Source organism: Adiantum capillus-veneris, chromosome 27 (genome assembly GCF_014529385.1).
Source record: "Adiantum capillus-veneris isolate H3 chromosome 27, ASM1452938v2, whole genome shotgun sequence".
In the NCBI taxonomy this organism is placed as follows: Eukaryota; Viridiplantae; Streptophyta; class Polypodiopsida; order Polypodiales; family Pteridaceae; genus Adiantum; species Adiantum capillus-veneris.
In genome coordinates, this window is record NC_140957.1 from 127,039,756 (window position 1) to 127,051,846 (window position 12,091).

The 12,091-nt window shown below is 41.8% G+C and overlaps 1 protein-coding gene across 1 annotated transcript; it reads left to right on the forward strand.

Annotated features, from left to right (window-relative positions):
* The first annotated feature begins 402 nt into the window (after window positions 1-402).
* LOC147422728 (uncharacterized) lies at window positions 403-10,816 on the forward strand. Its single transcript, XM_086502419.1, has 8 exons — window positions 403-1,404; window positions 1,556-2,365; window positions 4,570-4,597; window positions 5,808-5,890; window positions 7,158-7,264; window positions 10,295-10,327; window positions 10,409-10,444; window positions 10,531-10,816. The coding sequence occupies exons 1-8, from the start codon at window positions 969-971 to the stop codon at window positions 10,624-10,626; spliced, it is 1,629 nt and encodes a 542-aa protein (XP_086358545.1). The 5' UTR covers window positions 403-968; the 3' UTR covers window positions 10,627-10,816.
* Window positions 10,817-12,091: the final 1,275 nt, after the last annotated feature.

Below are 12,091 nucleotides of genomic sequence, written 5' to 3' on the forward strand. Positions count from 1 at the left end.
GAGAGAGAGAGAGAGAGAGAGAGAGAGAGAGGGTGAGTGAGTATAAAGGGTACCACAGGTTTTCCCATGTATACATATAACATTATAAAGAAAAAAACTTTTCCTTGGAAGTGAGAGAAAGAAAAAATAAATGGACCAACTCCTTTGCTCACAGATGAAACTTCTTTAGAGTAGAATAGTAAAGATGCTCTATTCGTACGCTTTCCACCAAGACTTAAGTAGAACACACTCACACACAGTACAAATTATGAATGTTTTTTCACAGACCACAAAGAGAGAGAGAGAGAGAGAGAGAGAGAGAGAGAGAGAGAGAGAGAGGGTGAGTGAGTGGGTGAGTGAGTATAAAGGGTACCACAGGTTTTCCCATGTATACATATAACATTATTCATAGTCCCCACATGCCCTTGTTGACCAAACCCAAGTTCTCACATAACCCTAGCCCATTTGCTCATGGGAGCCACTACTAAGGCCTTGTTCACATAGCAGCAAGCAACAAAGTGCTCCATAGCATACCAAGCACTAAGCTCTACAAACTTCAAGGCATTCGAACCATAACTCAAAAGCTGAGGGCATGTTTTACATGGTGACACATTTTAATTGAAAACGTACTGCATTGTGTATGCAGTATTTGAGTTAGTAAGCTCCACCATTTTGCACTCAAAAGTGGTAAAAGTGTTTATGTTGAGGTACAAGTTCTAAACCAGAATAAAATAGCCATCCTTCTTCCAAGTGGCTTTGATCCTGTAGCTTTGATGCTTCTTAAGGCCCTACCTGCAAGTAGCTTTGATCCTGTAGCGTTGGTCCTTTGCGTGGCGTTTGTGGACTTAAACTAAAGAAATGATCCTGTAGCGCTGGGTCTTTGCGTGGCGAGACCGGCAGGCAAGGCTCTTAGAGTATATTTAGGAGTCCAGGATTGAGATCGAGCTTGCAGAGCACTGAACAGTGCACATACTGCATTTCGTTGAGCGATGTCGAGTCGCGTATCTTGCTTGCACCCCTCCTGTAACCGCTTCTTCCGCAGCCAACATGCCATGCGGCAGCACTGCAAAGATAGCCATCCTCCGCCGGCCACACGTCCTCCCTATCCACCTGCAGACCCCAAGCTGCAGTACAACATTAACATCATCATCCCAAACATTAAGCTCGATTCCTCCTCTTCCGTCCTCGACTCTCTGCAACTGGAGCCGCGTGCCGCTGAATCGGGCGTGGCTTGCAACGACTGCGGCCGATCCTTTAGCTCCACCGATTCCCTGCATCGCCACCAGTGGGACTCGCCCGCACACACCCGCGTCTCCAGCACACGCGATCCCAAATTCGCCTCGCCCGTGCGCTCCTGCTCGCAATGTGGCGAGAAGCTTGCCTCCGCCGACGATCTTGAGCAGCATTATGCGGAGCAGCATCCAAGTATGGTGTAACTATAATTGCACAGAAGCTAATGATACCATGCATACTGAATGATCTGCATGCTAATTGTGATGTATACGGTAATTAGTTGAACTTTCTGTAGCTAATTATTTAGTAGTAAATGACAAGCATGTTTTCTGCTGTTGTACAGTAACGGAAATCCTGAAATCGAATGAGGACGGCACCTGGCAGCTTGTCGCCGACCGCTTCCGGGCGGCCTGGGGGGAGTCTGCCGGCAGCAAGCTGTACGATGTGGCACGCATCTTCAAGGTGTACAATCCCGGAAGGAGAAGAAAGGCGTATGAGGAGTATCGTGAGGAGATCAAGCAGCAATATCTGCTGACTATAAGCAGAGCGCCTGTAACGTCTCAGAATAATTTGGAGGAGAAGGAGCTGCGTAACAAGGTTCTGCACGATGGAAACGAGCTGCGGCGCTACCACGGTACCACCGTCAAGTGCCGGCTGGCGCTGCCTGCACGTCCCCCCAGGAACGCTCATCATGATCGTGAGTGCTCAGTGTGCACCCACATTGATTGCGGCTTGTGCCGCATCCTGCAAAAAGGCTTCAAGCTTAGCAAGTGCAAAGTGAAGAAATTCCAACGCTTTGGGAGAGCCATTTATTGCTCGTCCGTTTCTAGCAAGGCAAGTGCCTATGTGCAATGCTCTGCTTCACCTGCAAGATCCAGGCCCAGCCTGCTAAGCTACTTTTGCTCCTTTGGCAATATGATGGGCACAAAAAACAGGGTGAAAGGCAAATTGGATAAGGTTATGATGGCTTGCAGGGTTTTGGCCGGGCGGCCCTATCACTCCACCCATAATATGCAACACCTAGAGAAGCCTCCTCCTGGATATGACTCAGTACAGGGCGATCCGGGTGTGCATCTCAACTACGATGAGCTCGTGCTTTACGACGATCGTGCCATCTTGCCTGACTTCATCATCCTCTACACTTGCAACAAAAGTGCCTTATAGCTAGCTGCTATAAGACACCTCTCTACACCAGAAAAGTAAGTCTGACCTTTGATTCCGTTCACAAAAAAGGATGATGAGCAGGAAAGCAAGTGCTCCACAAGTTTATGAGTATCACTTTGTTAATAGATCATCAGCATCACATTTGGCATGACCAATTAAGCACTTTGCTATTATTATCATTTATCGCATTTGTGCATCATGACTTGCACATTGCTAATTACCGTGTATAACTAGGCCGCTCTCAATTACACCATTTATCATATTTACGTAACCTGCTTGTATAAATTCACAATATTGTGGTGTACAAGGAATAGGGGACCAAACTCAGCTTGCCTTCATGAGTGATAGGCAGCTCCTTATATTGATAGCTAGAGAGATTACAACCAACTAATTATCTTGGCATCTACATGAGGGTAGGTTCACACCAAGGCCGTCCGGCCACATACACCACAATATTTAGAGCACAAAGCATAATATCACTAAATACTAATACTGCTTATTAGCATAAAAAGATTATAGTATCATATTATTATCACTTACTGATCTCACCTATGAGGGCTACGATGCTTAATATATCTATTCACTACACTAAGTCTCTATTAGCATAGTGATACTCATAAGCTTGTGGATCACTTGATTTCCTCCTCATCATCGTAGTCAAGCCTCGTGAAGGGCAATGGTGTCTCTTTTGTGTGCTAAATCATCAATCACACTTACTTTTCTAGTTCCGTTTTTTGATAATCACATGCATGAACACCCTTAGGATTAATGCTGGGGCACTTTTTTCCCTCTCTAGGAGGTTTTTTTCCCTCAGCATATAATATAAACCATATGTCCATCACCCTCGGGCTAATTACTTATCTTTGTACATGATTTCATACAAGTTAATGTTATCGTACTTTGTTGTGTGGGTTTGAGCTTCTCCTTCTTCAAGTTGTGTGAATTTGGTCAACATTAATGCAGACATTCACACATTTGGTATTGAGTGATCCATAGTAAGCTCACAAAGTAGTAATTCCCTTCAATTTCTTTATCATGATTGGGGTAAAATTTTGTAAGCATAATAGGACTCATTTTTATGTCTAGAACATGCACCTAGGAGTATATTTTAGTTAGGGATACACTGCATAGGTTAGTCGTGTGTAGTTATTTCTCTAAACAATCAATATATAATTGCATCAAGTGTAACTAATAGCAATGGTAAAAACAAAATTGTTGCACATAGGCTTTCTTCTAGAAACACCTACAAAAATGGCCTAGCAGCTTGTTAATAAACTAGAACTGAGGACTTCTTCATGTACATATAAAGTAGAAGATGCATTTCAAAGCACACGATATAACGGAACACAAAAAGTAGGAAAAAGGTTTAAATTTTGAAATTTCGCATCTTGTTCTTATAAAGAAAAAATAAGGCCTATAAATTGTACATAGACTATTGTGATTTAAACAAGGTGACTATAAAAAATAAAGGTCTCATTCCTTGTATTGATAATTTGCTTAATAAGCACAAGGATCCTATTGTTTTTAGTAAGATTGAATTAAAGTTTGGTCATCATCAAATAAGAATGCATGAAGTTGACATTTGTAGAACTACATCATTCAAAGTCTTACTATGAATTTATTATTATACATGTCGCTCGCACAAATGCATTTGCTACTTTCAATCACATGATTAATAGAATTTTCACTAATCATCAAGATTGTGTGATTGCCCTCTTTGATGAGATTTTGTTTTAGTAAATTGCACGAAGAATTTAAAAACCATTTACATTTTTCTTTTATCAAATTGCAAGAACATCATTTTCATGCAAATCCAAAGAAAAGTTTCTTTTTCAAAATGAAATTTGACACCTTGGCAACGTAGTTTTCGTTGTGAAGTGTAAAAAGGTTTCTACAATTAGAGATTGGCTTTTTTTGCAAAACGTTCATGAATTTTGGCTTTCTTGCTCGGTCTTATTGGTTTTTATCGTAAATTTCTTGTTGACTAAAATCTGATTGGTTTCTCTTACAAGGCCCTTTGGGGGTTTATATTTTTCCTAATGAGTCGTATTGTTTAAATCAACAAATCTTATCTCTTGCTTCTTAAATCGACAAATCTACATCTTAACTACGATGAGCTCGTGCTTTATGATGACCATGCCATCTTGCCCGACTTCATCATCCTCTATACTTGCAACAACAATGCCTAGCTAGCTGCCAGACACCTCTCTACACCAAAAAGGTAAGTCTAACCTTCTATTCCATTCACAAAAGGGGATGAGCAAGAAAGCAAGTGATGAACAAGTTTATGAGTATCACTATGTTAATATTTCATAAGCATCACATTTGGCATGACGAATTAAGCACTTTGCTAACATATCATTTATTGCAGTTGCGCCTCATGACCTACGTAATGCTTATATAGAACACCATTAATACCATGTATAACTAGGTCGCTCTAGATCTCAATTATGCCATTTATTATATTTACATAACCTGCTTATATACTTCACAATATTAAGAGGAGATTTAGAGCACAAAGCATAATATTACTAAATGCTAATATTACTTACTAGCATAAAAAGAATATAAGAAATTATTATCACTTATTGATCTCACCTATTAGGGCTACATTGCTTAATATCTCTACAAAAAGAAATTCGATGTCTTATAATTTGGAAACATATAGCTCTTAATCTTTGTCGTGTTGTTTCAAACATATAGAAAATAGTTACCAATTTGAAGAAGATTACTATTGATGTAGAATTTGATGAATTTGTCATGACGACAAGCTTTAGAATGTCTCAAAACCTTAAGAACAACTCTTCAAATGTTGAAATTAGTGTTTTAAATAGAGAGTTCTGTCAATTCTATGTTTTTTAAATTGCAAAATTTTCCTACATGCATGTTGCATGAAGCTACAAGAGGTCAAAAGCTCCTTCTTTTTGTTTAGAAACAGCAACTGTGCTTTGATACCATGTTGAAAAGCCAAAGAAAGAGAAGAAGAAATAAATGATACACAGAGATTGCAATCCCAAAGTGTGTACAATACTCACACCAGATGTATACATATAGAGAGGACATAGGGGATATATATATATAGCTCAATAGCCCGTGCGCACACAGCCACACAAAAACGAACATATACATATTTACCCATTCATTCATGCACTACCAGTGATGGAAATGTCACATTCATATTTAGCACTTATATGTGTAAGGCCAAGGGCAACCCAGGGGGTCACGGACCTAGGCCAAGGGCTTGGAAGGCTTAGATGTGGATTGGGGATCTGTACTAGGCTAGATAGAGCCTATATACAGGGTGGTAGGGGAGTATTTTTGGGAAAGGAGGGGCATGGGCCTTATGTTGTATGCATGAATTGCATGAGCATGCAAAATTGTGGAAAAGAAGCCAAGGAATAAAGGGAGTTGACCTGCACCGTTTGAAGCAGGGTAAAGAACAGTGTGTTCAGGATGAGGAGAATGGCAAAATTTGCTACTACACCAAGCGTCATCTCGGCTTCTAGCCGATGGGGTGAGCATCTTCTCCATGAGCTCACTGCCGGCCATCATTTTTTTTCAGAGTGTGTCCATTTTGCATTTGTTGTCCACTTTGAGTAATAATTTCCAGTCTATCCAACGGTGCAAAGGCCCACAGCAACCCGCTCCCTTCCCCCACACCTTCTTCTCCTCACCCCACGCAAGCAAATCTTGGCACAACATGGTAAAACAAATCAAGGCCAAGGGCGGACAAAACCCATATTTCAGTAATTTTTGTAATTACAATGCTTTTGAGAAATTGCTCAAAGGGCTATAATTATCGGTTTTCGACATAATCGACAATTGGAGTTGGAAAAACATTCAAACAGTACACACAAAACTACACAGATTACATTTCTTGATCGGAGGTGCTCTTCAACGCTTGCAAGCAATGAAGGTGGGATTTTCTCTTTAGCAAAGTTAAAATTTTTTTCTTCAAAGAGTTTTTAAAGGCCGCTCATACACAAAAACTTTAAGCCAAGAAGCTAGTATTCTTCCAGTTGGCACTATTCAGATCAAAGGGTCGATATTGGCATCAATTTTTTTTTTGCCAAGGCTACAAGCCAATATGGTAGAGCCACAGGTTATACTACGACATACAAGCTCCCACTTTAAGGAGCATGGCTCCGCATCTCATTACTAGACGACAATTTCCCCTCAAATCGGGCAATATGGGCTCCAAGATTGAGATGCTTGATAGGATTAAAGCAAGTTTCTCTAGCGCTTTTTAACATGTTTCACAAAAACAAGGTAGTTTATTTCCGAAAAAAATTCAGCTACTTACAATCATAGTTGATGCAGGTAGGCAAGGTTGCCTAGCAGTGACAACATGTCAAGCATAGCATGTCACTTGTATTGCAAATTAAGATAGTCTGCAAGGTCGATCATTAATTACAGTCACTATAAGAGATTGACGTCTTCGTCGTGCATGACAGCCATGCCAGGATGAGAAAGAGTAGGGTATAATCACAACAAATAGTGCATCATAGAGCGCGGAAAAAAATCATTTAAAAATATATAAAAAAGTTAGCGGGCTGGCGGCTTTTTTTACCCTAACCCACTGCAAAAATATCCATCCTTGTCTTTGTGTTTTTTCTGTTCTTCTTCTCTTTTTAGAACTCTCTCTCTCTCTCTCTCTCTCTCTCTCTCTCTCTCTCTCTCTCTCTCTCTCTCTCTCACACACACACACACACACACACACACACATACACACACACACACGGAGGATGCAAGCAAATGTTGATGGCAAGAGAGTGACTAAGGAGCGGTGGTGGCGGCGGCAACTCTTTTTTTGGCGGCAAGAGAGTGGCAGAGGAGTGTTGGTGGCAAGGAGACACACAAAATAAAACGAGTGCAACACATTTCCGATGTAAGTGCACTAATTATTTTCTTTTTCTTGGCATGCATTTTGATTTAAAATTAATGTCTATTTGCGCTTATTGTTGAGTTAAAGGCTCACGTGAGCCCATGGGTTGTCCCCCATGCTTATGATTTTTTGGATTCTATTGAGATTTTGGCATGCTTATTTGCATGCATATGGGCTGTCCATTGCATGCAAATAGACATGCCAAAACCTCTCTAATAGAGGGGCTAAACTCATGCCATTTGGCCCCTCTATTAGAGGGGTTTTGGCATGCCTATTTTGATGCATGGCCCCTCTATTTTGAGGGGTTCTCATGCTTATTTTCATGCAATGGACAGCCCGTTTGTGCAACCCATTACATACAAATAGGCATGCCAAAACCTCTCTAATAGAGGGACCAAACCCATGCGTTTTGGCATGGGTTTTGTCCCTCTATTAGAAAAGGCATGGGTTTGGTCCCGGTGTTAGAAAGGTTTTGGCATGCCTACTTGCATGCAATGGGCTTTTTTTGCATGGGTTTGGCAGCCTATTGCATGCCTATTTGCATGCAATGGGCAGCCCGTTTGGGGAGACCATTGCATGCCTATTTTCATGCCAAAAACTCTATAACAGATGGGGCCAAACCCCTCTAATAGAGGGACCAATCCGGTAGTCCAAAACCCATCTAATAGAGGGTCTAAACTCATGACATTTTAGGTATGAGTTTGACCCCTCTATTAGAGGGGTTATGAGCAGTCTATTTGACCCTAGCCCAAAACCCTTAAGTTTATTGCCCTCATTGGTTGAGGTAAAGGCTCATGTGAGCCCATGGGTTGTCCCCCATGCTCAAGGTTTTTTGGCCCTATTTTGCCTCCCCCCTTCAATGTCTAAAATCCCTAGCAAACGGCATGTCGTTTGGCCCCTCTATTAGAGGGGTTTTGGCATGCCTATTTGCATGCAATGGGCAGCCAGTTTGGGGAGCCCATTGCAAGCAAATTGACATGCCAAAACCCCTCTAATAGAGGGGCCAACTCATGCCATTTTGGGTAGGGTCAAATAAACTGCCCATAACCCCTCTATTAGAGGGGCCAAACTCATACCTAAAATGGCATGGGTTTAGCCCCTCTATTAGAGGGGTTTTGGGCTACCGGTTTGGTCCCTCTAATAGAGGGGCAAAACCCCTCTAATAGAGGGGTTTTGGGATGACTATTTGCATACAATGGGCTGCCCGTTTGGAGAGCCCATTGCATGCAAAACGACATGCCAAAAGCCCTCTAATAGAGGGGCGTTTTGGCATGAGTTTGTCCCTTCTATTAGAGGGGTTTTGGCATGTCAGTTTTCATGCAATGGGATCCCCAAATGGGCAATCCATAGCATGCAAATAGTCATGCCAAAGCCCCTCTAATAGAAGGGCTAAAATCATGTTGTTTGGCCCCTCTATTAGAGGGGTTTTGGCATTCCTATTTGCATGCAATGGGCAGCCCGTTTGGGTAACCCATTGCATGCAAATAGGCCTCTCTACTAGAGGGGCCAAACTCATGCCAAAACGGCATGAGTTTGGCCCTTCTTATTTTGGGTTTCCCATTGCATGCAAATAGGCATGCCAAAACCCCTCTAATAGAGGGGCCAAATGACATGAGGGGATATAGAGGGGCTAAACTCATGTCGTTTGGCCCCTCTATTAGAGGGGTTTTGGCATGTCTATTTTCATGCAATGGGCTGCCCAAAACCTCTCTAATAGAGGGGCCAAATGGCATGAGTGTGACACCTCTATTAGAGGGGTTTTGGCATGTCTATTTGCATGCAATGGGCTACCCATTTATTATGTTTAGGTTGTATTTGATTTGTTTTTTCTCTCTTTTTAGTTGGACATGGCCGGGCAAGACGAAGACTTCTTTTGCTCTTTTAGGACAACCGTGGGTTCCTCTTCTAGGAATTCTTATGGGGGCTCCAATCCCTATGACCACTCCCCTCCTTGTCCTCCTCCTCATTTGGTCCCTATAATTCCCGAGATAGCCTCATTCTTGCGCATGTGGCAAGAGTATGAATGAGCTTCACAAGGGATCTTCTCTTCATATACACCACATCAGTTGTCCCAGTATGGGATTTCCCCCTCACACTCGTCCATGCCCTTGCAGGCCCCGGCCCCCTACCTTTCCTTCACCCTTTCCTTCGGCACCCCCCACTACATTTCCATCACCCTATCCCTCAGTCCCCGCTACTACATTTACTTCGCCATTTCCCTCCGCACCCTCTTCTACGATTTCGTCGCATCAACCATCCCCGCTTCGACCATCAAGCCATCCTAGCCCTCGTGATCATCGATCTTCTTTAGGGAAAAGTGAACGACATAGTTTGGGTGGCTCTGGGGGCCGATAAGAGTCCTTTGACAGCTAGTGGAGACGAGGATTGGGGGGAGGCTCTTGCTTCGATGCTTGCTTTGGAGGAGTGGGGGAGGATTGTCCCTTGACTTGCCAGATCTGGGGTGCAGTTCTGTGTGGATGTTCTAGATGCCGATGATGATGGCCTATACTATAGGTGTCATCGAGACGGCGCCCCCAACCTTATCACAAAAAATGGCAAGCGCTTCCACAATCACTTGAAGAGCTTGATCCACTCTACCTATTCTAAATTCTTCATTGACTATAGATCAACAAGATCCTCAGTACCTGCAGCATATTGTTGATACAATGCGGCTGCGGTTTCCTAATCCCTAGGGATAGTCTTTTACCACGCAGTGGCTGGAAGGTTTTATCAAGACCTTCCTTTGTAATAAACGGTCCACCGTTCGCAAGGCCACTAAAAAACAACGCCAACAACCCAATATCCAAAAAAGGGGTGCCAATATGCATGATGCAGAGTGGGAGTTTTCTCTCCACGAGAGGGACACTGGAGTCGACCATCCTCAACAACGGCAAGCAAGGGTAGGACAACAAGCTCATAGTTGGGGTTCTGGCAAAAAGGATGTTTAGAAGGACAAAGTGGTAAGTAACGTTTTTAGTTTTTTTAAAACCATGATCTTGATATAAATTAATATAAATAATTCTTAATATGCAGGCAAACATCATAGGACATCGAGTGTCAAGGGAGGTGGTGAAGTATTGGAAATGCAACGATGAATACATTACCTTCCTGTGGATGCTCCAGCAAGGCCACATCAATCAAGCATAGTTCGACGCTCTCATCAACACTTTGACCACTACGCAAGTACGAAGTCAACCTAATTAATTAATTATTATTTTTTCTTAATTTAATGCTTACTAATTATGTGGTTTGCTTTGTTATTTGTGTAGACTCAAATATGTGGCGCTAACGAGGGAGAGGATGACAAGGGCGGTCAAGGTGGCAAGGATGACGAGGACGGCCAGGTTGACGATGAGGGTTACTAACTTACTAACACAATCCCCTCACATTTTGGACACCCGGCCAAGAGACCTTGTACAACATAATCCCCTCACATTTTGAACGTCCGACCAAGAGCCCTTGTAAATATTTCACTTTCTTTTTGGATGCCCGGGCCAAAAGGCCTTGTATACATTTTGCGAACTCCCAATCAATAATAATAATTTTGTCAATAAATTATTTTTAAGTTTCTTGTGTTTCAAAAATTGTATGATATTGTTAAATCTTTAATAATAAATAAATGTGATATTTATATGTATAAAACATATCCAAGGATCTTTGGATGATGCAAAGTCTTCATATATGAGGACTTGAATCATCTGAGATCCTTGGATACTTTTTTTAAAAAAAATTTAGTGGAGGGTATAAGCACGGCTATCAGTGTGAGTATACACGCGGCAATCAACGCGGCAATTCTTGAAAACATACCTGCGCTGATACGCTTAAACATTGCCGCAAGCTAATAGTCGCACTACCAGTTGTGGTGATACCCATGTGCTCAATCGTTTCTCTCTCCTGAAACACTTGTTGATGTGAGGCTATTCCAGAGGCATTCAACCCCCTTTCTTAAAGTGAATTCTAAGAGGTCATCAGGCAACTTCCTCTTCTAGTTCACAATTTTGGGACATGGCTCCTACACTAGTTTACTGAACCCAATGCAATCAAAAATAGTGATCAACCCATTGCTGACAAGACACATCCAACAAAATTTCAAGGGTAAATGTCAGTAGCATTGGGCAAAGTGAGAACATATTTTTATCCACAGAGTGTATAGTGCATAACGCTTTTAGGTCTTGGTATCATTATGCCACAAGAAACCCCGAGTTCATACCACTTGAACATAAGGCAATACTCATCAAAAGTACTAAATGGGTCCAATTAAGATGGGTAAGGAAATTATAGTCACAAGCATGATGCTATATATCAATGGGCACAACCTTCTCTTGAGACCAATGAAGGAAACATGGATGGTAAGAGACATTCTATAGTGTTTCACAATCATTTAGCCTTGTGTTCAAGAGACTATTCTTTAGGAAATTAACTACTCATAACCCTCACAAGGTAAAGATTTTGTTTAATGGATATAATAGACCATAGTGTATGGAAAATTTGGCCAGTATACATTGCTCAAATAGGTGGGTAGCACTTGATGAGTTTCCCAAACATTTCCCTTTCTTCATCAACTATTTCACCTATCATAATTCCACCATCCATTCTAGCCTAAAGATCCCAATAACATCACTTGCTGAGGAATTGTATGATGAACATGCAAATGAGTATACATTTGAGCCCTCAATTTGAAGAGATAGATGAGATTCTTAGACTATATACATGAAAAATGGTATGACTTTGATTCGGTAGTTGAAGGATGTGATAATTTGATTCGCTAAGTGTATCATATTAGAACTATTAAGGAGTTTTGAAGTCCATAATAGGCAGTGTACTAAGGAA